Source organism: Miscanthus floridulus, chromosome 15 (genome assembly GCF_019320115.1).
Source record: "Miscanthus floridulus cultivar M001 chromosome 15, ASM1932011v1, whole genome shotgun sequence".
NCBI lineage: Eukaryota > Viridiplantae > Streptophyta > Magnoliopsida > Poales > Poaceae > Miscanthus > Miscanthus floridulus.
The window spans coordinates 13194456-13222223 of record NC_089594.1 but is presented as its reverse complement, the minus strand read 5'-3'; the positions used below and the strand labels follow the sequence as shown (position 1 = coordinate 13222223).

Genomic DNA, 27768 nt, shown 5'->3' with positions numbered 1-27768 from the left:
CCTTTTCCGTGGAGATTTCCAAAAATTGATATTCTGTAATTGCTACTGGAATGGACTATAGTGTGACAATTAATCTAGTTGTGGTTCACCACATTAGAAATAATGATTGACCATATCATACTATGTATCAAAATTTTGAAAAATAATACATTATACGCTTGTAAACAATAATATGTTACACGCATAAGTTATCCACTCACATTAATTACCCGCTCAGGTGACACAATGACTATGTACACGCACGCTTGACGTACACACATAAATCATGTACACATGCAAACATATCACACTAAGATCAAGTGTCACGTCACAATGTCACATACAAAATTAGATGATAGTAAATATATGAGGTCCAAAGTTACAAAGTCAAAAGGTTTTACTATATTAGTGGATCACGCATGTATCAATCAAATCTAGAAAAAAAGGATTTTTCATATCTAAACTTTCCTTATGTATCATAATTTACCAAATAAAAAATTAAGTAAATATATATTTCATCGGTAATAGGAGATCGTAACCGTCCGAAACAAATGAATGGCTCACAGTTATTTGGAGGTATTATAGAAAAACCCTTATGATTAATCTGTACGTAGCTACTCAAAAGCAGCAGGAATTATGAGGAGCAGAAGGATAGATGTGGAGTTCTTCAGAATTAGCAAGTGCTGGCGACTTGGCGTTGTCATATAAGTTGTATGGGCTAATGACAGTTCAAGATATCATGCGCGGATTAATTAAGGATGGTGCTGATGAACAGCACGTTCAGGAGTATGTGCAGCACGGAGACCCTGGCGCCACTTTGATGCATGCTGCATGCTGCTGTGGAGTATACGTGTGAAGATAAAAGAAAATCAAAAGGAGGGATCAAGAGGGGATTTCGCAGTTTTGCGTGTTTGCCCAGAGGATTCAAATTGTACTCGGATTAGCCGGTAGTGTTTTTTTTTTTACTAAGGATTAGCTGGTAGCTCACGTCTCAGCTGCAGGGCCAAACGAACTCAAGAGGATTAGGAGGATTTTTTTTGTATTCAAAGGGAACAAGCCCACTAATCTAGATTCACTGTAAATCCATGGATTCACAAGAGCAGTCACAAAAAATACAATTACTTAATGCAGTCTGGCCTAGGAGATAAATAAACGCATAACATCCCTTTTTGCTTGCAAACAATAGCTAATAGCATGCAAAAACCATGGTTGGAAGACGACGAAAAGCTAGCAACATGTTACAAGCCAAGCCAAGCCATCAGGGCTTCATATCTCATCTTCCTCGATCTTTGGCGCCAGGTAAAATCTAATGTAACCCATCTCTGCGATCTTGTACTCGACCATCACTGGTAGCTCGGATGACAGGCTGATAGTCACTTGTTCCGACAGTGAAGATGCCTTTGTGAAGGAGTTCATGTACCTCAGGGCAAAGGTCAGGGAAACTGGCTCTTGCATCTCTATGATGGTAGCCTCTTCTGGCTTATGTTAAGTAATCTGCTGCTCTTTTTTGTACGGCGCTGTAGGAGCAGACGCCGAAAGGGCTCCCCTGTTGCTGCACTGTAGCCGCTGCAGGGGCATGCGCTGAAAGGCTCACCCGCCGCACTGTAGCCACAACAGGGGCAGACGCCAAAGTCAGCCCTGCTGTCACATCTAGTCATTATAGTAGCATGGCAGCCTGACATGTCTGTGCATTAGGATTAGATGAGTAGAGTTGTATATATAGCTTCCCACTGCAACTCAGTAAAGAGTGCGAGGTCAGTTTTGCCATCTCCTCTGCAGAGCTTCGGCCAACGCTATTGCTTGTGCTGTGTGTGTGCTCTGTTCTCTGTCCCTTCTTCTACCTCTAGCCATAGTGTGTGGTCGGCAACGTCGGTGAACGGTCGGCTCACTCGTGCCGGAGATCCAGGGGCCAACAAGTGGGCGTACCGGCTCTATGACCCACGCGAAGGCAAGGTGGTTGTCTCGCGCGATGTCGTGTTCTACGAGAAGGCGGCCTGGGACTGGAACAATCCGGGCACGGGGAAGCTGGCGGCTTCACCAACACCTTCATCGTCGAGCATTTGGTCATCCACGGTGGTGGAGACGCTGGAGAGGAGGTGCCTACCACTCCAGCAACAGAGCCGAGCACTCCTGGGGCGGTGCCGAGCACTCCAGGAGGGGTGCCGAGCACTCCAGGAGTGGTGCCGAGCGGTCCTGCAGTGGTGCCGACCACTTTAGGACGGGTGCTGAACGCTTCCGTAGCGGGGCCAAGAGGTCTTGCAGTGGTGCCGACCACTCTAAGACTGGAGCCGAGCACTCCTGTAGTGGTGCCGACCACTCCAGGAGTGGTGATGAGCGGTCCAGGAGTAGTGCCGAGCACTGCAGCCGGGGGACCGAGCACTCCAGGTGCTGTGCCAACCACTCTGGCGGAACAGTGGACTCCATCGATGCCAATAAAATTCGTGTCACCTCCAAGTAACATCACTGAGTTCGTGGAGGTTCCATGACGGTGAGGAGGTGTGGTTCCGCAGGCTGGACGACAAAGTCGGCAGCACAGGGTCCTCAGGCATGGCAGGTCGGCTGCTCAATGACCCAGTTCTTGTCAGTGCAGAGGAACCACCCACATTCGCGCTGGCCGAGTGCGATGCAAATTGGCAACGGGCGATGCTGGAGGAGATGAAGGCGATCAAGGAAAACGAGACTTGGGAGCTCATCGATCCACCTCCAAGATGCCGCCCGATCGGCCTGAAGTGGGTGTACAAGGTCAAGCGGGATGAGCACGGCGCCATTGTCAAGCACAAGGCGCGCCTCGTATCCTGAGGCTTTGACCAGCGCGAGGGCATCGACTTCGAGGAAGTCTTTGCGCCGGAAATGCGCATGGTGTCTATCCGATAGTTGCTGGCTCTGGCAACAGCGAAGGTTGGCACGTCCATCACCTGGATGTAAAATCGGCCTTCCTCAATGGCGAGCTGACAGAGACGGTCTTCGTCAGGCAACCTCTGGGTTTCACCGTCAAGGGGGCGGAGCACAAGGTGCTCCGACTGCGCAAGGCGCTCGACAGGCTGCGGCAGGCCCCGTGAGCGTGGAACGCCATGCTTGACGCCATGTTGGGCAAGCTTGGGTTCACACGGTGCGCAACTGAGCATGCGCTCTACACGCGGCGACGGGGAAGAAGGAGCTCGTCGTTGGCGTGTATGTGGATGACTTGATCATCAACAGTGCGCGTGCGGAGGACATCGACAGCTTCAAGCATGAGATGGTGGCTCGTTTTCGAATGAGCGATCTCGGCGCGCTCTCTTACTACCTTGGCATCGAGGTAAGACAGGGGAAGGAGGTGCTCACGCTCGGTCAGAGCGCGTATGCCTCGAAGCTGTTGGAGTGAAGCGGCATGGCTGAGTGCAAGCCATGCGTGACTCCGATGGAGGAGCAGCTGAAGCTGACGAAGGCCAGTACCGCGGCGAAGGTAGATGCAACACTCTACCGGAGCATCGTTGGCGGTCTGCGCTATATAGTCCACATGAGGTCGGACATTGCGTTCACCGTGGGCTACATCAACCACTTCATGGAGGATCCCCGAGAGGATCACTACGCTACATCAAGGGAACGGTGGATCAGGGGATCGTCTTCCCCAAGACCGGTGGAAGTGGGTTGTAGCTCACTGTGTTCAGCGATGTAGACATGGCAAGGGACATCGATGGACGGTGAAGCACCTCTGGCGTGCTCATCTTCCTCAGGTCGGCTCCAATCTCATGGCTGTCGCTGAAACAGAAGGTGGTGGCACTGTTCACATGCGATGCAGAGTACATGGCGGCGGCCACAACGGCGTGCCAAGCTATGTGGCTACGGCGGCTGCTGGGTGAGCTAGCCGGTGTGGAAGCTCACCCACCAGCACTGATGGTGTACAACCAGCCCACCATCGCCCTCGCGAAGAATCTGATTCTCCACGACCAGAGCAAGCACATCAACGCCAAGTTCCACTTCCTCAGGGACTGTGTTGATGGAAGGCAGATCGTCATCGAGTTCATCGAAACTAGTCGGCAACTCGCGGACGTCCTCACCAAGCCGCTCGCCCGTCTTCGGTTCACGGAGCTGAAGAAGACGATCGGCATGGTGGAGGTTCTAGGGTTAACTGTAGGATTAGGGAAAGAATTATTAAGTAATCTGCTGCTCTCCTCTGTACGACATGGCAGGGGCATGCACCGAAAGGGCTCCCCTGCTGCTGCACTATAGCCGCTTGAAAGGATCAAGATGCCCAAGAGGGGGGGTGAATTGGGCTAATTCTAAATTTTCTTGCAACAAACAAATCCTATGGTTAGCCCAATTAACCCCATATGCCTAGAAAAGTGTTTCTATTGATCTAACACACAACGGACTTGCAACCTATGTTCCAAGCTTACTCTAGCATAGCAATTCTATGAATGTAAAGACAAGTATTGAATTGCTCAAAGTAAATGCTCAAAGTAAATAGAGAGAGAGGAACACGGCGATGTTTTGCCGAGGTATCGGAGAGTCCCCACTCCCCACTAGTCCTCGTTGGAGCACCCGCGCAAGGGCGTAGCTCCCCCTTGATCCGCGCAAGGATCAAGTGCTCTCTACGGGTTGATTCTTCAACACTACGTCACGGTGAATCACCCAAAGCCACTCACAACTTGAGTTGGGTCACCCACAAGCTCCGCTGGGTGATCACCAAACTTCCAATCACCACCAAGCTGTCTAGGTGATGGCGATCACCAAGAGTAACAAGCACGGACTCTCACTTGACCACACGAAGCCTAATGAGAAGATGGATGCACACTTTGCTACTCTTGATTTACTAATGAGGCTACTCCTAGCCTCTCTTGGATTCTCAAATCTCAATCACCTCACTAGGACCTTGCTCTTCTTGGCACTCACAAACGTGTTTCTCAGCTATTGGAATGAGCAAAAGTAACTCCACACACGAGTGGAGCTTCTATTTATAAGGCAGCCTAAAAAACGAACCGTTATGAGCTTCTGCGGGGTGACCGAACGCTCCAGTCATGTTGATCAGACGCTCCGGTCAGTTCAACCTGCGAACCAGTGAAAATGTGTTGACCGGACACTGGCAGGGTCCGGTCACCACTGACCGGACGCGTCCGGTCGCATTAAACCCTTACTGGAACCTTACTGTACTCGACCGGACGCTGAACCCCCAGGGTCCAGTCAGTACTGACCGAACGCGTCCGGTCACAGATTCCCTTCTCTAGAACCTTACTGGAGTCAACCGGACGCTGGACTTCAGCGTCCGGTCAGTTGACCTCTCTAGCGTCCGGTCGCACCGAACATAGTCTCTTGATCAAATGAACTGACCGGACCCTGTGGCCAGCGTCCGGTCGCACCGGAGCCAGCGTCCGGTCAGCATTTGACCCTCCATTCACTTCCAACTCTCGATCATATGTGAATGAAGTTTGCTCCAAAGGATCTTAGGCATTCATAGAGCTACCTAGAGCTAGTTTTAATAAGTGTGCACCACACCTAACTCACTAGACTCAACTAGGTCAAGCTACCCATTCATACCCTCCTTAATAGTACGGCCAAAGGAAAAACAAAGTCCTAAACTACTCTAAGTGTCTCTCCAACTCCAATTGACACTTAGAACTAGTCATCCTTAACCTTGTCGTCCATCCTTTGAAAACCGAAACGATTTCCATCATAGGGGCATGACCACCTCGATTGCCCAATCGATCTCCATTACCATGACCTAACTTAATTGACTCTACAAAACACACGTTAGTCATAGTAATCTTTTATTGACATTAATCACCAAAATCTAACTAGGGGCCTAGATGCTTTCAATCTCCCCCTTTTTGGTGATTGATGACAATACCACCTCGAGTATGTGAAAGAGTGAGGTTTTTGACGGGCTTGGTTCATATAAGCTTTTGTCGATAAGAACAAAAGGGTTAGGTAAGCTTATATGACCCAAGACAACACAATGTACTCAAAGGATATGAATTAAGCAAGAGTATAAGTAAATAAAGCTCATTTGCATCGAAGTATAAATGTGGAAGCAAAAGCAAATGAGCATAACACAAGTGATATGACATGTAAATAATGCAAAGTAGAGAGCACACATGTCATATATCACAATCACGTAGATAGCACTATCACATAGATATAATAGTATGCATGAAAGTAACACACGAATGCATAATAGTAATAGTGTATCACACACATAAAACTCCAAATGTATATAGTAAGCTAATACTAGATAACTAGCTCCCCCTAAATGTCGCTCCCCCTGAGTCTACATACTCGAACCCTCTCCCCCTTTGGCGTCAAACACCAAAACCTAAGGGTCGGTCGACGGGGCTACATCGGACGAGCCGGGTGCTGAAGTACGTGGAGCAAGATGAAACTGGACGCCATCATCATTTGACCCTAAGCTCTGAACTGACTGACCCTCTATGGCTAGCAATGTCTCTGAAGCGGTCTAGGTCTGAGCTAGGGCAGGTGCTTCCTGTGATGCTGCTAGTACGTCTGTCGTAGGATCTGAAGAGGCGACAGATGACGGGAGCCTCTGAGTAGTCACTACGACTGGGGCTGCTATAGAAGGACCGGCGGTATGAATATGTGGCGGTGTAGGCATGCCGGTCAACTCACTGAAAGATGCTCCAAGACTCCTAGAGACTGACGTGTCAGGCATGAATAGTGAGGGTGACTGCTCCGGTGAGAAGCCCGTGTGATATGGAGTGAACTGCAGGGCTACCACTGGCGAAGATAACCACTGGGACACCTGTACTGTGGGTGAAGTAAACAGAGCTGGAGGCTATCCCTAAATCTGAAGCCCACTGGGCTGTACTGCTGGAGTCGTCGAAGTGGTGGTAGGCTGAGCAAGCTAGGGTGAAAACTGTGGCTGTGGGGCCCCAAGTGCTATAACTACATGCTGCATAAATCCCATGAGCTGTTGCTGCATAAGTAACTGCTGGTGCTGAAGGAGCTGCTGCTGCCGCTGGAACTCGTCCTGACGAGCCTGAAACTGTGCAAAGTTGGCAGTTGTCTCCTGAGCCTATCGTGCCTGCTCCTGTTGCATCCGCTCAAGAATGGCAATCAATGCGGGGTCCATCTGCGGTATAGGTGGAGCTGAGCTGGAACTGCCAGCCTCTGCATCATGTCTGCATGGAGGCATATGAGGAATCAGCTGATAGTCATCATTCGAACCATCACTAGACTCGGTCATCTCCTGCTGTGCCTCAAGCTACTCCTCCTCTATAGCGGCTATGCCTCTAATGATCTCGTCCTACTGAGCTGCTGGCTCTGGAACATCTGGACGACGACTGGGCTGAGCGGGTGCCTGTGGAGTGCTGTGCCTGATCCTCTATGCCATGTTATATGCTGGAAATTCTATGGTGGCACCCTTGTACTCTACAACCATCTCAGGGGTCCGAACCTGCACAGACTAGAGCATCAGGAATGTAATCCAATGTGCATATGGAAGCTATCTACGACCCTTGAAGCCCTCAGCTATAGTATCCTCCATCTCTAATAGAAGAAGGTCACAAATATCGAACACGGTCTGCTGCATCAGGGCATTAAGGAGCCAGAGCTGTAAGCGAGTCAGACCCTCCCTGTATCCCAACCTGGGAAGTAGTGTCCTCCTGATAATGGCCTCTAGCACTCGCGCTGTAGGAGTAAGGTCACTAGGGTTCCTCCTCGACCCCTCACCAAAGGGCTCCTTGAAGCAATGTCGCACCAGATCTGTAGGGGGCACCAACCCTCCATGAGGATGCTTGGGAGGCTCCTGCTGTCCATAGCATACCTCATGCAATCTGACAGGTTGATCCTATAGCCTTAGTATCTCTCGGGCCCTGAAACTCATCACCCTATAATCTCTGCCATTGAATGCAAAGTGAATGAAGTTGTGATGTGGGTCAACGTAGAACTATGCGTAGAACTATCAAACCCAAGATGGTACATATACTCCTGTCTGGCCAATCAGATCTGTGAGCCCCGGCAAATATGACAAGAAAGGGTAGATATGCTCTCCGGCTGCTACCACAATAGACTCTATACTGCAGACTCTCTAAGATCTGAACACTGCCCCACTGTTGAGATAAGCATTGTAGAAATCCTCCTGCAGTGGCGTGTAGAACCCCTCTGCTGCTCTCTCATCCCTCCTCGGAGGGAACCACACATCGAACTCAACAAACCTTAGCTGGCGAACCTATCTGGCTGTGGTGGCCCTCAAGTCAAGATGTACTACTGGAGGCAGACCCTGTGGTCTAGGCGGTGGGCGTGAACCCTTGCACTGTGTAGCTGGCCTCACTAGAACTGTAGCACTAGTATGACTAGAGCGGCGTAGCTGGGGTGCCTACTCTGTCTCCTCGGCTTGCTGGCCCTCCTGAGTCTCCTGAGCTGGCTGTAGCTCTACTGGTGGGGGCTGCTGCTGTGGCTCCTACTGAGACTCCCCCTGATGCTGAGGCTCCTCAATAGCCAGACGATGTCCTGCCATCATGACAGTCCTAGGTGGACTACCATGAAGTCCCTCAATCTCCCTCAGTCTGCCCTACGTATCTGGTGCCAGATGATCTGCTATGACAACTCCACTGCGTGCACCGCCTCTCTTGGCATGCTCTGCGGCCTCAGCGACTGTAGCTGCTCTCGCTGTCTCTGCATTGGGGTACTTGCGCTTCTTGGATGTCACTTGCTTCGTTGCCTTGCCTTTTGGTCCTGTAGGCAGGCGAGGCGGGGGCCTCCGATCATCATCACCTGGACCACCATCAACGTTCTTGGTGCGAGCCATCTGATCTGACAAGAAGATGAACTACCGCTGATGAAGATCAACTGTCAAACTGACACTCCCGAGGCTTGGCCTTGATCCTTACTCGCGAGCTTAGCCCTGAGTTGACTGACAACTGCCACAAGAACCTCAACGACACCGACTCGCTGCACGATGGAATAGATGGATATACAAATAAATACAATATATCTAATAGACGCGAAAACCTAAGAAGCAAGCAATGTAGGTACAAAATTGAGACAACGGGCAAGCTACCTGATGATCAGCGATCTGGGAAAAGAAAAGACGTCGCGTGGGGAAACACTGAATCGGCTAGGGTTAGGGTTCTCGAAGCTCTGCGAAGAATCGACCGGGGATCAGCGACAATGACGAAGTTAGGGTTGCTACGCTGACGCTGTGTAATCTGATGAATCAGCATAAAAGGGCCTTATCGGTGCGGAGGCAGGGCTAGGTCACGGTAGACTGGCGCGGTGGAGCTGCTCGCTGGCTGGAGGCGCTGGGCGCACGGGCTTGGCTCCGGCGATGCTGGATCGCGAGAGGCGCGCGGGAACAAGGGTGCAGGAGGCGGTGGCGATTCAGCGTGGGACAGCGATGGCGGTTGTGGTGGCGTGAGGTGCTCGGCGATGTGGGCACGGGAATTGCTGTGGCGAGCTTGCGGTGGCGCGAGGTCGTGGAAGGCACGGAGGAGCTACGGCGGTGTAGGCTAGGGCTCGAGAAAGCTGTGGCGGCGTACGGGTTAGGGCAAAGCCACTCGACTACTATGGTTAAATGAAGACCCCAACACGATAGAATAGGAAACAGAAGAAGAGTCCTGAAGTCGCACGAGATCCACTGACCGGACGCTCCGGTGGTAGCGACCGGACGCTACCACCCAGCGTCCGGTCGATTCTAGAGAGGTCCAATTCCTCTGGAATTGGGACCGGACGCGTCCGGTGGTCCATGACCGGACGCAGGCAGGGTCCGGTCAATATAGCCTGTTCCTTCTTCAAATGACCGAACGCTAGATCCCTTCCTGACCGGACGCACAAACGCCGTGTCCAGTCACTCCTTCAGCAGCAGTTCACCTCCTGTGAATTGACCGGACACTGGACAACAGCGTCCGGTGCACCTTTTCTAGCAAATCTTCAAAGTTCCTTCGCGCTGCCTGTTCCCAATCAAGTCCCAACTTGAATAAGATCCAAATAAACACCAATTGGGACTGATGTGAGTGACCTCTCTCAAACCCTCATATTTTTCAAAATATTTTGCGTTAGGCTATAATTCTTCTTAAGAAATTAGTCAATAAGAGGGCAAATGGAACAAAACGACAAAACAATATTCATGCATATGCAATACTTGTAAGTAAATCTAGTTGCTTGTCAAGTTTGATCCAAGGTTAAGCTTCTTCACACGCTTTTCGGCGGTTATCTTAACCATGTTAGACAAGCCCTATATGCACTGCCAAAAATTAAACATGTTGTTTATTACAATGAATGCAAGGGACAATACAAGCTCAATTTTTTGTGAAGTTGCTAAAGTCAAGTACATTGAGCTCATTCTGCAAACTACAAAATGTAGCCTCATCTAGCGGTTTAGTGAAGATATCCGCTAATTGATCTTCGGTTCTTACACCTTCTAGTAATATATCATTTTTAGCAACATGATCTCTTAGAAAGTGATGGCGGATATCTATGTGCTTGGTGCGAGAGTGTTGAACCGGATTATTTGCAAGTTTTATCGCACTTTCATTGTCGCACAAAAGAGGTACCTTTTCTAGAACTACACCATAGTCTAGCAAAGTTTGTTTCATATATAAATTTTGTGCACAACAAGCACCCGCGGCAATGTATTCCGCTTCGGCGGTGGACAAAGCCACACTATTTTGTTTCTTCGAGGACCAAGACACAAGTGATCTACCAAGCAAATGGCACCCTCCGGATGTGCTTTTTCTATCAACTTTGCATCCGGCGTAATCCGAATCGGAATAGCCAATTAATTCAAATAAAGATCCTTTGGGATACCAAAGGCCAATGCTTGGTGTGTGCTTAAGATACCTAAGGATTCTTTTTACAGCAATTAAATGTGTTTCCTTAGGACTAGCTTGAAATCTAGCACACATACACACACTAAATATAATGTCGGGCCAAGATGCGGTCAAATAAAACAAACTACCAATCATTGAACGGTAGAGAGTTTGATCAATCGGGTTACCTCCCTCATCTAGGTCGAGATGTCCATTGGTAGGCATTGGTGTCTTGATTGGCTTACATTCATCCATCTTGAATCTCTTGAGAAGATCTTTTGTGTATTTCTCTTGAGAGTTGAAGATGCCTTCTTTTATTTGCTTGACTTGAAAACCAAGAAAGAATTTAAGCTCACCAATCATTGACATCTTGAACTCCTTCGACATCAATTCACCAAATTCTTTGCATGAGTCTTCATTTGATGATCCAAAGATGATATCATCAACATATACTTGACAAATAAAGATATGCCCATCAAGCTTCTTGGTGAATAGTGTGGTGTCGACCTTCCCAATGGTGAAGCCCTTCTCAATGAGGACGTCCTGAAGGCGCTCATACCAAGCTCTTGGGGCTTGCTTAAGCCCATATAGTGCCTTGGACAACCTATAAACATGATTATGATATCTAGGGTCTTCAAACCTAGGAGGTTGATCAACATAGACTAGTTCATTAATAAAGCCATTTAAAAATGCACTCTTCACATCCATTTGATATAGTTTCTTTTCATGTGTGATGCATATGCAAGTAGGATACGAATGGCTTCTAATCTTGCAACCGGTGCAAAGGTCTCTCTAAAATCCAAACCTTCAACTTGAGAGAACCCCTTTGCAACTAGCCTTGCCTTGTTCCTCACAACAACACCTTGATCATCTTGCTTGTTGCGGAACACCCACTTTGTTCCAATGACTCTTGCACCTTTTGGTCACTCTTCAAGAGTCCAAACTTCATTGCGAGTGAAGTTGTTCAACTCTTCATGCATGGCATTGATCCAATTCGGATCTTTAAGAGCTTCTTCTACCTTGGTAGGCTCATAGCAAGAGACAAAAGAGTGATGAGCAATAAATAAAGTAAGTTTTTGAGATCGAGTCATTACACCCTTTGATGGACTCCCTATGATGAGATCTTGTGGATGATCTTGTAGGAGAGGTGTATTTCTTCTATTGACCACTTGAGGAGGAGGTTGTGGAGCATCAACATCTTGTGCTTGTACCACCATTTGCTCATGGGAGATATGAGTATCTTCATTTTCTACTCTCCCATCTTTTTCACCATCTTGTGGCATACTTGATGAAGAAGGTTGGTTAATGACTTGTACATCATCTTCATCATCTTTTGGCTTGATGTCTCCCACCGGAATATTCTTCATAGCCTCCCTCAATGGTTCATCACCTACATCATCAAGATTCTCATGTACTCCTTGGGAGCCGTTAGATTCATCAAATTCCATATCATATGTTTCTTCAACCAAGCCGGTGGCATGATTAAATACTCTATATGCTTTGGACTTCAATGAGTAACCAATAAGAAAACCTATATCACAACATCTTTGGAACTTCCCTAGGTGTTGCCGCTTCTTGTAGATGTAGCATTTGCAACCAAACACCATAAAGAATGAGACGTCCGACTTCTTCCCATTGAGTAACTCATAAGGTGTCTTGCCAAGGAACTTTTGAAGGAATAGGCGGTTGGATGCATAACATGTGGTGTTGATTGCTTCCGCTCATAGAGCTTCGGGGGTGTTGTACTTATCTAGCATTGTCCTTGCAAGAGTGATCAAAGTCCGGTTCTTCCTCTCAACTACACCATTTTGTTGAGGAGTATAAGTTGCGGAGACCTCATGTTTGATTCCAACTTCATCACAATAGGCTTCAATGTTTGTGTTGTCAAATTCTTTGCCATTGTCACTTCTAATCTTCTTGAGCTTCACTTCAAATTCATTTTGAACTCTCTTGGCAAACTTTTTGAAGCAAGATGCAACTTCAGATTTATCATGAAGGAAGAATACCCATGTATACCTTGAATAGTCATCCACAATCACAAGACAATAGAGATTCCCTCCCAAACTCTTGTATGTTGTTGGTCCAAATAAATCCATGTGTAGGAGTTCTAGCACTCTTGTGGTTGACATGAAAGCTTTGGTTGGATGAGTATTTGCAACTTGCTTGCTGGCTTGACATGCACTACAAATCTTGTCCTTCTCAAACTTCACATCCTTCAATCCTCTCACCAAATCATTCTTCATAAGCTTCTTGAGTGAGCTCATCCCAATATGAGAAAGTCTTCTATGCCATAGCCACCCAAGTGTTGTTTTGGTGAATAGATAAGTCTTTAAATTTGCATCTTTAGAGGTGAAGTCCACTAGATATAAGTTGTTGTATCTAAATCCATTGAATATCACTTGATTGTCATCTACATTGGATATAACAACCTCCTTCTCGGTGAACAAGCATTGGAAGCCAAGATCACACAATTACCCAATGGATAGCAAGTTGAAGCTCAATGAAGCAACATAGAGCATATTGGAGATGGAATGATCATTTGATATTGCCACTTTGCCCAATCCTTTAACCTTGCCCTTTGAATTATCTCCAAATGTTATTTTCTCTTGTCCATCTACCTCTTCATCTAGTGAGGTGAACATACGAGGATCACCGGTCATATGTTGAGTGCAACCACTATCAATAACCCAATGACTTCCACCGGTGTTGTAGTTCACCTACACATAAGAGATTCAAGCTTTAGGAATCCAAACTTGTTGAGGACCCTTTACCTTCTCAACAAGTGACTTAGCCACCCAAATCTTCTTAGGCCTACTCTTGTTAGGGGGTCCTAAGAACATAGCTTTCATCTTTCCACTAGAATCTTTTCTAAGCATGTAGTGAGCATTAAAAGCAAATGGTCTAGCATGCTTGGGTAAGGGTTGTGGCGGTGGAGTTTGACACTCATGAGCAAAGTGGCCTTCTTGTCCACACTCAAAACATCTCTTTGGCCTTGGCTTTGGCTTTGATTGTTGTTGTTGAGCTTGAGCCTTCTTCTTCTCTATACTTGCCACATATCCAATACCACTTCTATCCATCTTCATGACAGTGTTCATAAGTAGCTCACTTTGGAGGTGCTTGCCTCTAGCAAACTTGCTCAACCCAATCTTGAGATGCTCTTTCTCCAACTTGAGCTTCTTATTTTCTTCCTTTAGAGCATCATCTTTCTTCTCTTCCTTGAGCTTCTTGTTTTCTTCTTTGAGCTTCTCATTCTCAAGGATCAACTCTTTGTCATGATCAAGAGTTTCTAGCACAATGATGTTGTGGCTTTTCATCTCTTCAAGATCTTTCATGAGCTTCTCATTATCACTCTTGAGCTTGGCATACTCATCATAGTCATTGCACTCAACCACTTGCTTGCCTTTGCTACTAGATCCTTGCTCAATGCTCTCATCAATTAAATCATCACATGAAGTAGCTATATCAATCTTGACAACATGGTTAGTAGCATCATATGGCTCATTTGGTAAGAATTCTTGAGCAATAACAAGAGTATCATGATTAATCTTAAGAGTTGTATACTCATCTTTTAGCTTGTTGTGACTAGTGATGAGCTCATTGTGCACCCACTTAAGTTTATCATGTTTATCCTTAAGCTCTTTCTTAGAAGATTTTAGCTCCTTGAGTTTGGATGATATAGCATCATTAGTTTCTCTAAGCTCATCATTAGCCTTTTCCAATGTATCACACTAAGCTAAGAGTGAATCATTTTTAGCATCAAGCTTTTCATTTGTAGCTCTACTCTTTCTAATGATCTTAGTGTATTTTCTTAGTATTTTGACAAGATCATCGTATGTAGGTTAATCATCATCATCGCTATCGCTATCATCATCACTAGCTTGCTCATCATCACTACTATCATCATTATTAGTTACCTTGCGTTCACCCTTGGCCATAAGGCATATGTGTGTAGAGGATGATGGCGATGGTGGCGGTGAAGATGAAAGATCAATAGCAATGGCGGCCACCTTCTCATCTTCACTATCATCATCGGATGATCCATTAGATGAATCAATGTCCGTGAGCCAATCACCGACAATATAGGCCTTTCCACTCTTCTTCTTCTTGTGGAAGTCCCTCTTTTTGCCATCTCTCTTCTTGTATGGCTTGTTCTTCTTCTTCTCGTCTTCATCTTCGTTACTTGAGTCATCTTTCTTGCCCTTGTTCTTATTCTTGAACTTGTCTTTCTTAGGCTTGGTGCATTGATGTGCTAGATGACCAAGTTCACCACAATTGAAGCAATCCATTTTGGAGATTGGCTTTCTTCTAGAGCTTGTGAAGAACTTCTTCTTGCCGTCGAACCTGATGCCACTCTTATTTAGCTTCTTTAGCATCTTGGCGGCTTTCCTCACCATGAGAGCAAGATTTTCATCTCCATCTTCTTCATCACTTGAGCTCTCATACTCAAGTCTTGCTTTTCCCTTATCTTGGCTAGCCTTGAATGCTAAGTCCTTCTCTTTCTTCTTTGTAGAGGATGAGCCATCTTGTGGCGTGATGTGCATGTACATCTTATGAGCATTGATCTTCCCCAAGATTTATGTTGGTGTAGCGGCGGAAAGATCACCTTGATGTAGCACGGTCACAATGTACCCATATTTGTCAATGGGGAGGACACTCAAGATCTTTCTCACAACGCCGGATGGTGACATTTGAGTAAGTCTAAGCCCATTGACTTCCTCTACAAGAACATTTAAACGAGAATACATATCATTAGCACTTTCTTTGGGAAGCATCTCAAATGAATTTAGCTTTTTAATCACAAGATGATAGCGTTCCTCACGCTCACTCTTGGTTCCCTCATGGAGTGCACAAACGTCCGACCATAGTGCATGGGCGTCTTTGTGGTTCCTTACACGGTTAAACACATCTTTGCAAAGGCCTCTAAAGATGGTGTTTCGAGCCTTTGCATTCCATTTTTCATAGTTAACCTCATCGCCTTGTAGGTTAGTAGCATCCCAAGGTTTTGGGAAGCCTTGAGAGGCGGCTCTAAGAATACCAACGTCTAGAGCTTCTAAGTACGCCTCCATGCGGATTTTCCAATATAGAAAGTCATCTCCCTCAAAGATAGGAGGAGATCCATCCCCGTGAGACATCTTGCTCAAAGTGATTAAGCTTAAAACATGAGCACGAGGCTCTGATACCAATTGAAAGGATCAAGATGCCCAAGAGGGGGGGGTGAATTGGGCTAATTCTAAATTTTCTTGCAATAAACAAACCCTATGGTTAGCCCAATTAACCCCTTGTGCCTAGAAAAATGTTTCTATTGATCTAACGCACAACAGACTTGCAACCTATGTTCCAAGCTTACTCTAGCATAGCAATTCTACGAATGTAAAGACAAGTATTGAATTGCTCAAAGTAAATGCTCAAAGTAAATAGAGAGAGAGGAACGCGGCGATGTTTTGCCGAGGTGTCGGAGAGTCGTCACTCCTCACTAGTCCTCATTGGAGCACCCGCGCAAGGGTGTAGCTCCCCCTTGATCCGCGCAAGGATCAAGTGCTCTCTACGGGTTGATTCTTCGACACTCCGTCGCGGCAAATCACCCAAAGCCGCTCACAACTTGAGTTGGGTCACCCACAAGCTCCGCTGGGTGATCACCAAACTTCCAATCACCACCAAGCCGTCTAGGTGATGGCAATCACAAAGAGTAACAAGCATGAACTCTTACTTGACCACATGAAGCCTAATGAGAAGATGGATGCACACTTTGCTACTCTTAATTTACTAATGAGGCTACTCTCAAATCTCAATCACCTCACTAGGACCTTGCTCTTCTTGGCACTCACAAACGTGTTTCTCAGCTGTTGGAATGAGCAAAAGTAACTCCACACACGAGTGGAGCTTCTATTTATAAGGCAGCCTGAAAAACGAACCGTTATGAGCTTCTGCGGGGTGACCGGACGCTCCGGTCATATTGACTGGACGCTCCGGTCAGTTCAACCCACGAACCAGTGAAAATGTGTTGACCGGACGCTGGCAGGGTCTAGTCACCACTGACCGGACGCATCTGGTCGCATTAAACCCTTACTGGAACCTTACTGTACTCGACCAGACGCTGAACCCCAGGGTCCGGTCAGTACTGACCGGACACGTCCGGTCACAGATTCCCTTCTCTGGAACCTTACTGGAGTCGACCGGATGCTGGACTTCAGCGTCCGGTCAGTTGACCTCTCCAGCGTCCAGTCGCACTGAACACAGTCTCTTGATCAAATGAACTGACCGGACCCTGCGGCCAGCGTCCGGTGACACCGGAGCCAGCGTCCGGTCAGCATTTGACCCTTCATTCACTTCCAACTCTCGATCATATTTGAATGAAGTTTGCTCCAAAGGATCTTAGGCATTCATAGGAGCTACCTAGAGCTAGTTTTAACAAGTGTGCACCACACCTAACTCACTAGACTCAACTAGGTCAAGCTACCCATTCATACCCCCTTAATAGTACGGCCAAAGGAAAAACAAAGTCCTAAACTACTCTAAGTGTCTCTCCAACTCCAATCGACACTTAGAACTAGTCATCCTTAACCTTGTCGTCCATCCTTTGAAACCGAAACGATTTTCATCGTAGGGGCATGACCACCTCGATTGCCCAATCGATCTCCATTACCATGACCTAACTTAATTGCCTCTGCAAAACACACGTTAGTCATAGTAATCTTGTATTGACATTAATCACCGAAATCCAACTAGGGGCCTAGATGCTTTCACCGTGGCAGGGACAGGCACCGAAAGGCTCTCCTGCCGCACTGTAGCCACAGCAGGAGCAGACACCAAAGTCAGCTCAGCTGTCATATCTAGTCACTATAGCAGCATGGCAGCCTAACATGTCTGTGCACTAGGATTTGATGGGTAGAGTTGTATATATAGCTTCCCACTGCAACTCAGTAAAGAGAGCGAGTTCAGTTTTGCCATCTCCTCAACAGAGCTCCGACCAACGCTGGCGCTTGTGCTGTGTGTGTGCTCTGTTCTCCCTCCCTTCATCTACGTCTAGCCATAGTGTGTGGTCGACAATGTCGGTGAGCGGTTGGCTCACCCATGCCGGAGATCTAGGGGCCAACAACTTATCACTAGTTTGGTTCTTCCTGCAGACATTGTTTCCCCACCCAATTTCTCTAGATGTGGAGAACTTCACGCCCTCCTCAGTCACCGAGATAACGACAGTGTCGCCGATGCTCCTAAGGACCTTGCAGATCCTCATAAACTCAGCAGAAGGCATGCGGACGATAGCCTGGTACTCAAAATCCTGGATTCCGAGGTGCTCGCGATCAATATTCATCAGTTTCATCTCGCAATCCGTAATCTTATCTTGCTTGGGCGACTCAAACATGAAGGTGACAGTGTCGGAGCCGCCGTTGTCGGCCTTTTATGGTGATGATGTTGTCGTCGCCGGCGCAGCGGAGCATCTTGGCCATGTTGTTGAGGTTCATGCCCATGGAGAGGTTGCGGTCGCAGCAGTAGTGCTCGAACCCCTCGGCGCGGAGGAGCAGCGCGACGAGCGCAATGTGGCTCGAGTCCATGGCCTGCAGCGACAACCCGGTCCCGGAGCAGTCGAAGTTGGCGTCGGTGACCAGCTCGCGGATTGCCTCCAGGACCTTCTTCAGGAGGCTCCCCTGCACCAGCCACAGCTCCAATATCGTGGGGGTGGTCTCCTCGGCGGCGGCGGCCCGACGGCTGAGTGGGAGGAGGGGAGAGCCTAGCTAGGATCTAGGCGGGAGGGGGGCTTTAGGAGGGAGGAGGAATATTTTATATGCATGAGAAACAGTACGTACGTGTGTAGCTGCCTATTTAAAATTAAGGTTTTAAATATGTTTGATGCTGATCAAGTTATTTGTGTTTATGTTGAACTTAGTGGCTATAGGCTATAGCCCTATTTAGCCTCTGCTATAACTGTTTTAGAGGTCATCCGCTAAATACCTTTAGCCAGAGATTTAAAACCTTGTTTAAAATCCATGGCCGATTGGAAAGAAGGTCTAGCCAATCGACGTAATACATCTATTATTTTTCATCGTTATTTATCTTTTCTATACATTAAAACAGCAGTACGTGGCGAATCCTAATCTTTATTAGAAATTGGTAATCTTTGTCGTTGTGCCCTGAAAAATGGTCTGATCTTATCAAACATGGGAACGGGGAACTTGCTCCTCATAGTGTAAGCATTAAGTTTGAGGTAGACATGACCAAAACTGGCCTAGCCCGCAGGCCAGGACCTGCTGACCCTACTATACAGGGCTTAGACTAAGTTTTTGTTGTCCAAAAAATAAATCTCGTTCCGAGCCTAGCCCCAAACATGATTTTCATTTTGTACACTAAAAAACACGGGTGGTCCATTGAGGCCCAAACCCGACCCGAAATGTGAGGTCTGAACCTACTCACTAGGTTGGGATGGGCACTGTTTTAGCCCGAAGCCAGTTGGGTCTTTTGTAGGCCCGGCTTGGCTACCTGACTCTCCACTTCAGCCTTGCGGTCTTCTGGAGCAGCGTCGTAGACATTGACACCATCAGAAATCAGTTACTAAGTGATCTAGGTACACAAATTACTACAAATCCAAGTAAGAAAGCAAGCAGCAAGCCAAGCAAGAAGTAACCTCCGCTACAAAATTACAATCTACAACGTTCAAACTCACAGCTATACACATGGCCTTCGGGAATGACAAAGGCCGTGCTTGGTTTTGCTTGCACTATGTATGCCCAGCAGAGTTAGCGCGCGGACGTCCGGACTTCCGCGGTTATTGGCCTGCTGAGCCTGCTCGCTCGCGCGCTGCTGCTTCCCGTGCCCAGTTGCGCATCCTGCTCCTCGCCCGTTGATCGCACTGCTGCTCTGCTCGCCCTGCTGCTTGCCCGCGTCCTGCTGCTCGCCTGCCCACGCTGCTCCGTGTGGGGACTGTCTGCGCCAGCTTCCCGCGTCTCATATGAAACACTTACAATATGGAGGACTTATACAACATACGTCCAAAACAGATGAAACATTTCAAACATACACTTGCAACATATGTGTAGACACTACAATAATATATGCAACATTCAGATAAAATACTTGCAACATACGTCTGAAATAGCTGAAACATTTGAAACATACACTTGCAATATGCTTCTAAAAATCAGTTGAAACATTTGGAGCATACACTTGCAACAAACACGTATATCCATTGCAATATGTGTAACATCTAGATAAAACACATGCAACATCCACATGAAATATCTGAAACACTTGAAACATAAGCTTGCAACATGCGTTTTAAGCGCAATATCACCTTACTGCTTGGACGAATGGAGGTTGGTCGTTGTGTAGCTCGACACCGGAGCGGAGGTCGGCGGCGCATGGAGCTCGTCGGTGCCCTAGCGGAGTGGCGAGCACTGAGCGACCCTGAGCGAGCACTTGCTCGGCGGCCTGGGCGAGCACCTGTGCGAGGCCGCAGCAGCCCACCTGGCGAGCACCGGCAAGCGCCCCCTGCTGGGCGACCACCCCTTGCGAGCATCCCTACGTGGAGTGGGAAGTTGCGTTCGTCCGTCCGTCCAGACCTTCTCACGAGAGCATTATCGATATATACCTCTATGGGGCCCTTGTACGCGCGAGAAGTGACACCTGCGCCCGCCACACCCAGCATCGAACGCGCGTGCGTCAGGGAGCAATCTCACGTCGCGGCTCCGAGCGAGTCTTGCTTAAATGCGCCGCACCCCTAGCAGTGGAAACAAGCAAAACCTATATATCGCACAACCTTTGGCTTTGGGTTCTCCTGTCAGCAACGTTGAAACAGGCACTAAACCTTCGGTCCAAGGCAGACGTACGAGCAGAAAAAACACATGTATATCGGCGGATGGCCGGAGTAGACCCGGCCGTGACATGTGCTGCCGAGCTAAGGTTGCAGCGGAGGGAGGCACCACTGTTCACACCATGGCTGTTAAGTCCGCTGTACCACGATATTGGGCGGTGCGCGAAGGTGGTGCCCTGTCGTGGCAGTACGTGCAGGTAGTCGCAGAGGTTGAATAGCCTTGCCAAATGACCTATTTTAACACGCATTATTTGTTCCGATACATTTTAGAATCTAACTCTATACTGTGGCTAGACGAGCGCTATTCTAACTTGTACGAACACGGGAGATGAGTTCACGACTTCGGGCCACAGACATGATACTACTACTCTGGCCAGGACTACTATACTTGACAAGTGGAGAGAAAGACTGACCTAGCAAGTCCGAGGACAAAAATTTAGAGAAAGAAATTCTTTGTTTTAATGTTATAGCAAATATGCATACCTATACATTGCAACAAAATATACAGATTGCATCGTCTGTTCCAACATCACTACCATAAAACGAAATATCCTTGAGTGCTGAAAACCCTCAAGAAAAGCATAAAAATCTTGAAGAAAATTATTCTTGGCGGCTACCCCCCCCCCCCCCTCAGGGAAGGAACACTAAGGGTAGAGAGCAAAGGAAATTCAATTACCTTGGGGCAGCCGCCACAAATGATTTTCTTAAGGGTTTGTACGTCAAGAAAACAAAGATGAGGTTAGATTTTTAACAACGTCAAGGAAATATAACACTCCCAAGGATATATATTTTCTTGAGTTCTGATAACCCCAAGGTATTTGTATCAACCACCAAGGATATATTTTTTTTTTGAGGATCGATGACCCCAAGATATTTGTAAGAATTGCCAAGGATGCCACAGCGGGATAAAATGGAACTCATGACCCGAAACAAACTCATGACCTGAGGTTTCAGGTGAAACTCACTTACCACTATATCACAAAGTTATCTATGACTAAGTTGATGTTTCTTTATTTTTTATTCACTTTAGTGGATCTTGTATTAAATAATTAAGAGTCTAAACAACTTTAGATGAAAAAAGTTTAAACTGGAAAGTTTTAAAAAAGTCATCAACTACAAAGTTATATATCTCTTCGGGCTCTACAACTTTGATATATAAACTATGACTTCATGCAATATTAGTATGTTGCATGCAAGCTTTAAAACTAACTAGACATCTAAAGTTAAGTGCCAATATGCATTCTCCGATGCATAGCAACTCAAAATTGTACCTTTTGTTGGATTAATGCATCAAGAAAATCATTATTCATTTCATAATTGTCGGTGATATGTACCCAGGGTACCTCACCGCATGGAATACAGCTCAAGTGAGATGAAGTATACCAAGCAGGCTACACGAGAAGCCCAACCTAGACGGGGTACCTCATCTACTTGGAAGGCAAGGCATAACAATATATATTTAGAAACCAACTCTATCTTGTAGATTTCCTTGTAACAAACTAGGAAACCCGTATATAAACCAATCGGGATTCTATCCATAACCCCACCTTGGACTATTATATAAGGAGGGGTGGGGAACCCCAAATCAATATCTTCTCATACCCCAAGACATCTCGTCTTATCTAGGCAACTAGCCATCAACATCCCCTTGTAAACTCGAGCATACGAACAAAGAGATCTATTCCAAACTAGACGTAAGGTACCACGTACCTGAATCAGTATAAATCTATGTCTTGTGTGCTACCCTTCTAATTCTTGTGCTTGATTCGTTAATCCGTATTGCCGGAGCTAATTATTCCGACAATAACCATGTCAAGGGAGCATTTGTATCTATAAAATGCAATGTCTAACTAACGAGAATGCACTTAGTCCATTGTACTGGTAGTTAAGACGAATGAGTAGAAACTGAACATTTTTTTCTTGGCACCTACAACAATTTACTTGAGGGTTTGCACCCAAGGAAATTATCACTTCTTTGGTGGTTTCCAATTACACCTAAGGAAATGGAAATGAGAATTAACTTGATGGTTTGTAATAACACCAAGGAAATATGAATTACCTTGACGATTTCAAATAGCACCAAGGAAATGAGGAAATACCTTAGCAATTTGTAATAACACTCAAGTAAACTGGAATTACCTTGGCAGTTCAAACTAGCACTCAAGGAAATGTATAATTACCTTGGCGATTTGAGTTAGCAATCAATAATATGCATTTCCTTGGAGGTTTCATACGACCGCTGAGGAAATGATATATCCTTGGAGGTTCAGTTTTGCCCCTGAAGGAAACTGTTGGCCGGCAAGGATATTTCATTTTCTTGTAGTGTATATCTTAGAATTAGATTTTGAACTGTGCCTCGACACGTACCATTCTAACTCTTATGAGCATCAGTCGTAAGTTCGGATCACAGACGGGACAACAAACCAAGTAGGACTTTTATCTCTTATTCATCACATACCGCTAGGATTCTTATACTCGGAGGAGTAGAGAGATGGGAGAGAGAGATCGAGAAGTGGAGGAAGAAATTTTCTCCTTTTAATTAGACAAGCAAATATGTACATGTCTTACAATAGGATGTACAACTTGTTGCGTGGTCACTTGGATCCGTCTAAGCCAATTATGAACAACTAAGTATATTTGTTGAATTTAATTGGACTTGGTCCAACCATATTTCCATCAAATCAAATAAATCCAAGACCTACAAATGCCAAGTGGAATAAAGGATTAATCCCCTATGGGAAATTGATCAAAAATTGACTCGCTTTAAATAGGTGGCTATTGTGTGCAAACGATTCAGAAAAGGTAGAAAGTGAGCTATCTCGTACGTCGAGCTATGAGGACATACGAGCTTGACCGTAGCTACCACATGAGTAGTGCGGCGCCAACATAGGTTTTATCTATCAACAAGAGGGATTGGGCCAAGGGATGGACGAATGAGGGACAAAGTGATAATGGACCGATTTTTTTCTTTCTAATAATAGTAATATTATTACATAGGTATATAGAGGTATATATAATACAATGAACACAACAATATATCACGCTGATACTTAATGAACAAATTTAACACTCCATCTTATATGGTCCATGAATTGGCTACATCACTACTAGAGAACAGACTTTAGAACGATGTCCCAATTTAGCATTAGCCTCGGTATTTTTTGCCCCCAGGACTAAAGGTTCCTGCCCAACGGTCGTCCGCGGGGCAGGGATCTTTAGTCCCGGCTGGTATTACCTTAGTCCCGGTTGGTAATACCAGCCGGGACTAAAGCTTTTAGTCCCGGTTTGGGTGATGCCCCGGTAATAAAGATTAATCTCCAATCGGGACTGAAGCTTGAAACTGTAACAGGCAACCTTTTGAGCCGGGACTGACAGCGTGCTGTCCCGGTTGCATTTATTGCCGTGCTCTAAGCTCTAAAGCTCTAAGTTTTAGTCCTGATTGCATTTATTGCCGTGCTTTACGAGCTGATGACCAGCACTGAACTTTTAGTCCCGGTGCTTTACTTGTACCTGCTTGCATTTACGAACTGATGACCAGCACTGAACTTTTAGTCCCGGTGCTTTACTTGTACCTTGCTTGCATTTACGAGCTTTAGTCCCGGCTTGCATTTACCTGCTTGCATTTACGAGCTTTAGTCCCGGCTTGCATTTACCTGCTTGCATTTATTGCTGACACTGAAAACGAAGACCTTTAGTCCCGGCTGGTCCGATGCAACTGAACACGACCAAATCAATTAGTCCCGGCTGGTATTACGAGCCGGGACTAAAGACTAAAGGTATACCTTTAGTCCCGGCTGGTATTATCAGCCGGGACTAAAGGTCTTTTACTCCCGGGCGTTTACAGGAGCCTCGATGGGCCGGCCCAGTACTCAATATGCTGAAATTGCTGGCCAGTCCCACCTATTAGCACCACCTCGCTTGCTCAGAAGAGTGAAAGCTAACTTAAAAGCTCAGCTCTCGAATCAAGCAGCACGAACTTGAACAGGATTGTACCGCTAATCCTTGACTAAAGGTCCTTCGTACTATAGTTTATACAAGATGTTGAACATTATAAACGTACGTATATTCTAGCAGCGTAGAATGCGTATACAAAAACCAAAATGAACCATTAATTAAAAATAGGAAAGAAAGGAAAATAGAAATAGAAACAAAAAAACCTGGTAGCAGCGTGAAAATAGAAAAAAAAAGGAAAATAGAAATAGAAACAAAAAAAGGGAAAAAAACATTTAGTCCCGGTTGGGTTTACCAACCGGGACTAAAGGGTGCGGCTATGTTTGCTTGACTGGAGGACCTTTAGTCTCGGTTGGTAACACCAACCGGGACTAAAGGTCCCTCTTTAGTCCTGGCTCGATGACCCGGGACTGAAGGTTCCACCTTTAGTCCCGAGATTGTTGTCTCGGCACGGTAACCGGGACTAAAGGCCGTTACCGTCGGGACAACAAGTCCATCGTGTCATGGACCTTATTTTAGCTAGGGCAACCTGTATACCGGGGGTTGTAGAAGTTATATATATAGTACATCCTTTGGGTCGATGTTTGAATTGTTAATTTCCCTCCAGGTTCAGGTTGCTAGGGGCGTGGAGCACCATGGTCTCGATTGTGACTCCCGGTCCAAAAGCCATCATGACTCCCCACTCCGGCGTTCCCCCTCCCTGCTTGGCCGCCGCTGCCCGTCGGCGGCGCAACTCATCGAGCACGAAGATCACCGTGGTGCCACTCATGTTGCCAAACTCGCTGAGCACGTGGCGACTCGCCGCCAGTTTCCCGTCCTCCAGACCGAGCACTTCCTCGATGTTGTCCAGGATGGCACGACCGCCGGGATGGATCGCCCAGAAAAGGTCGTTCCATGCGGCGCTGACGCCGAGCGTGCGGAACGCGTCGACAAGGCAGCGTTCCACGTTGCACCCCAGCAGGCGGGGCACCTGGCTGGAGAGGTGGTACTCCATGCCGCATTTGCTGATCTGCATGGAGATGGCGTCCTCGGTCTCCGGTATCGTGGTCTGCGACGCGAACGCCATCTCGAACAGCGGGCGCTCGACGGGGGCGACGGGGTCGGCGCCGACGATGACGGCGCCGGCACCATCGCCGAACAGGGTCTGGCCGATGATGTTGTCGACGCAGCCTCCCTCGGGCCCGTAGAAGGCGATGAGCGTGATCTCGGAGCAGGCGACCAGGACGCGCGCGCCGCGGTTGTTCTCCGCGAGCTCCTTGGCGAGCTGGAGCGACCGCCCGCCGCCGTAGCAGCCGTGGAGGTTGAGGATGGTGCGGGACACCGTGGGGCGGAGGCCCAGCAGGGAGGCGAGGCGGCGGTCGGCGCTCGGGGCGCGCGCGCCGGAGTAGGTGCTGAAGACGAGGTGGGTGATGTCGGTGGCCGGGCGGCCCCAGTCCGCGATGGCCTTGGCGGCCGCTTTCGCGGCCAGCTCCGGGACGGCGGCGGAGGCCATCTCCACGCGCTCGTCCAGGGACGGCCGCGTGCGGTCGATGAAGCCCGGGTTGGCGGCCAGCAGCTCCTCGTTGAGGTGGAGGTAGCGCTGCCTGATGCCGGACTTCTTGTTGTTGCAGATCCTGGTGAGCTTGGCCCTGAGGTCGGTGAGGTGCTCGCTGTTGGTGACGCGGAAGTAGTAGTCGGGGTAGTCGTCCTGGGCCATGCACGTCGGCGGGTTCGCCGTGCCGATGCCGAGCACGGCGGCCGGCCCATCTGCGCGCTGCGCACGCCTGATCTCGTCGACGGTGCGCGGTAGTGCCCTCCCCATGGAACCCATGGACGTCGACGACGACGACACCTACGTAGCAGCTGGTAGCAGGTACTCTCGGGGCTGCTGGGCTCTAGTTAGGTTAGCTGAGAGAGAGCTGCTAGCGTGCGTCTTCGTGGTTTGGAGAAGCAGGAGCTGCGTTCTATTTATACCAGTACAAGTGGCCGGGGCACGCATGTAGATTACTTCTAGTATAATACTTCTTCTTTCTTTTTTTTTTCTTTGTGTATCTTTTGTGATGATTCTTCGCATGTGGATTACTAGTATATACAAAGTAGTACTTCTATTTTTCTTTCTCTCTCTCTCCCCTCCCCCCCCCCCCCCCCCCCCCCCCCCCCCCCCCCCTTTCACTTCTATTGTGTACCTTTTCTGATGATTCTTTTTCTGATTTGGTTTACTTCCAGCTAGCTGCTGGCACCGCTGGACAGTTTCACAACAGCATCAGACCAGGTGCCACACATAAAACAAAATGGTAGACGTGCCTGCAATGTATCCCTCGGTGCTCGCGCGCTACATATATATTTCGGTTTTAAGCGTTTATCTGTGATATTGATATCTGATTCTGATCCGTTGGCGACGAGACCAGCTGACACACAACTGTTACACATCTTGAGTATTGCGTGCTGTAGGCTGTAGCTCATCAGATGTTCAGAGATTTTCTATAATTCCAGTCATTTGCCTTGTTTGAACTAGATGAACACCCGTGCATTGCTACAGGACAATAATCATATACAGTGGAGTACTACTAGAGAACAGACTTTAGAACGATGTTCCAATTTGGCATTAGCCTCGGCATTTTTTGCCTCCGGGACTAGAAGGCCTTTAGTCCCGGTTGGTGTCTCCAACCGAGACTAAAGGTCCCTGCCCAACGGCTAAACCGGGACTAAAAGTCCTCCAACCTTTAGTCCCGGTTGGTAATACCAACCCGGACTAAAGGGAGACCCTTTAGTCCCGGTTGGTAACACCAACCCGGACTAAAGGTCCCCGGATGGGTTAGTTCAAAAGGAAAATATCCCATTTATTGTTAGATGTGTTGTGTAGGTGGGGTGGTAAGCTACGCGTGAGGCAGTGCATGAGGTCTTGGGTTCGAATCTCACAGGGTGCAACGGTGGGAGGCATTATTTTTTTTAAAGCTAGGAGGACAACACCTTTAGCCCCGGATTGCTAGTCCCGGTTGGGAAACCGAGTAGAACTAGTTCCCAACCGGGACTAAAACTTATTTCTGTAGTAGCCCATTTAGTTGATGCTATACATCAAAGAATCAAACCATTCCCGATTATTCCCCTCCAACATAGGGTCCATAGTTAATGTAGATGTGATGTCGTCGATGATCTGAACTGGGAACATGAATGCAGTATACAAATTAATCAATCCTCTCCACAACATAAAAACAATTTAAAGAAGACTTGAATCCCAGATGAAATTATTGTTTTGTCCATTAGTTCAGAGCACAGCATATCAAAGATATCGATATGTGGTCTGAACTTGAAACA

General features: G+C 47.4%; 1 protein-coding gene and 1 pseudogene across 1 annotated transcript; both read right to left on the bottom strand.

Annotated features, from left to right (window-relative positions):
* Positions 1 to 1245: 1245 nt before the first annotated feature.
* Positions 1246 to 19243, bottom strand: LOC136507019 (proliferating cell nuclear antigen-like; annotated as a pseudogene).
* A 5823-nt stretch (positions 19244 to 25066) lies between these two features.
* On the bottom strand, positions 25067 to 26284 carry LOC136509585 (bisdemethoxycurcumin synthase-like). The gene has a single exon (XM_066504340.1). It carries the CDS (start codon positions 26282 to 26284, stop codon positions 25067 to 25069), a length of 1218 nt encoding a protein of 405 aa, XP_066360437.1.
* Positions 26285 to 27768: the final 1484 nt, after the last annotated feature.

What these genes read in the sequence shown, in the direction of transcription:
- LOC136509585 (XM_066504340.1), bottom strand. Translation starts at nt 26,284, where the DNA reads ATGGGTTCCATGGGGAGGGCACTACCGCGCACCGTCGACGAGATCAGG.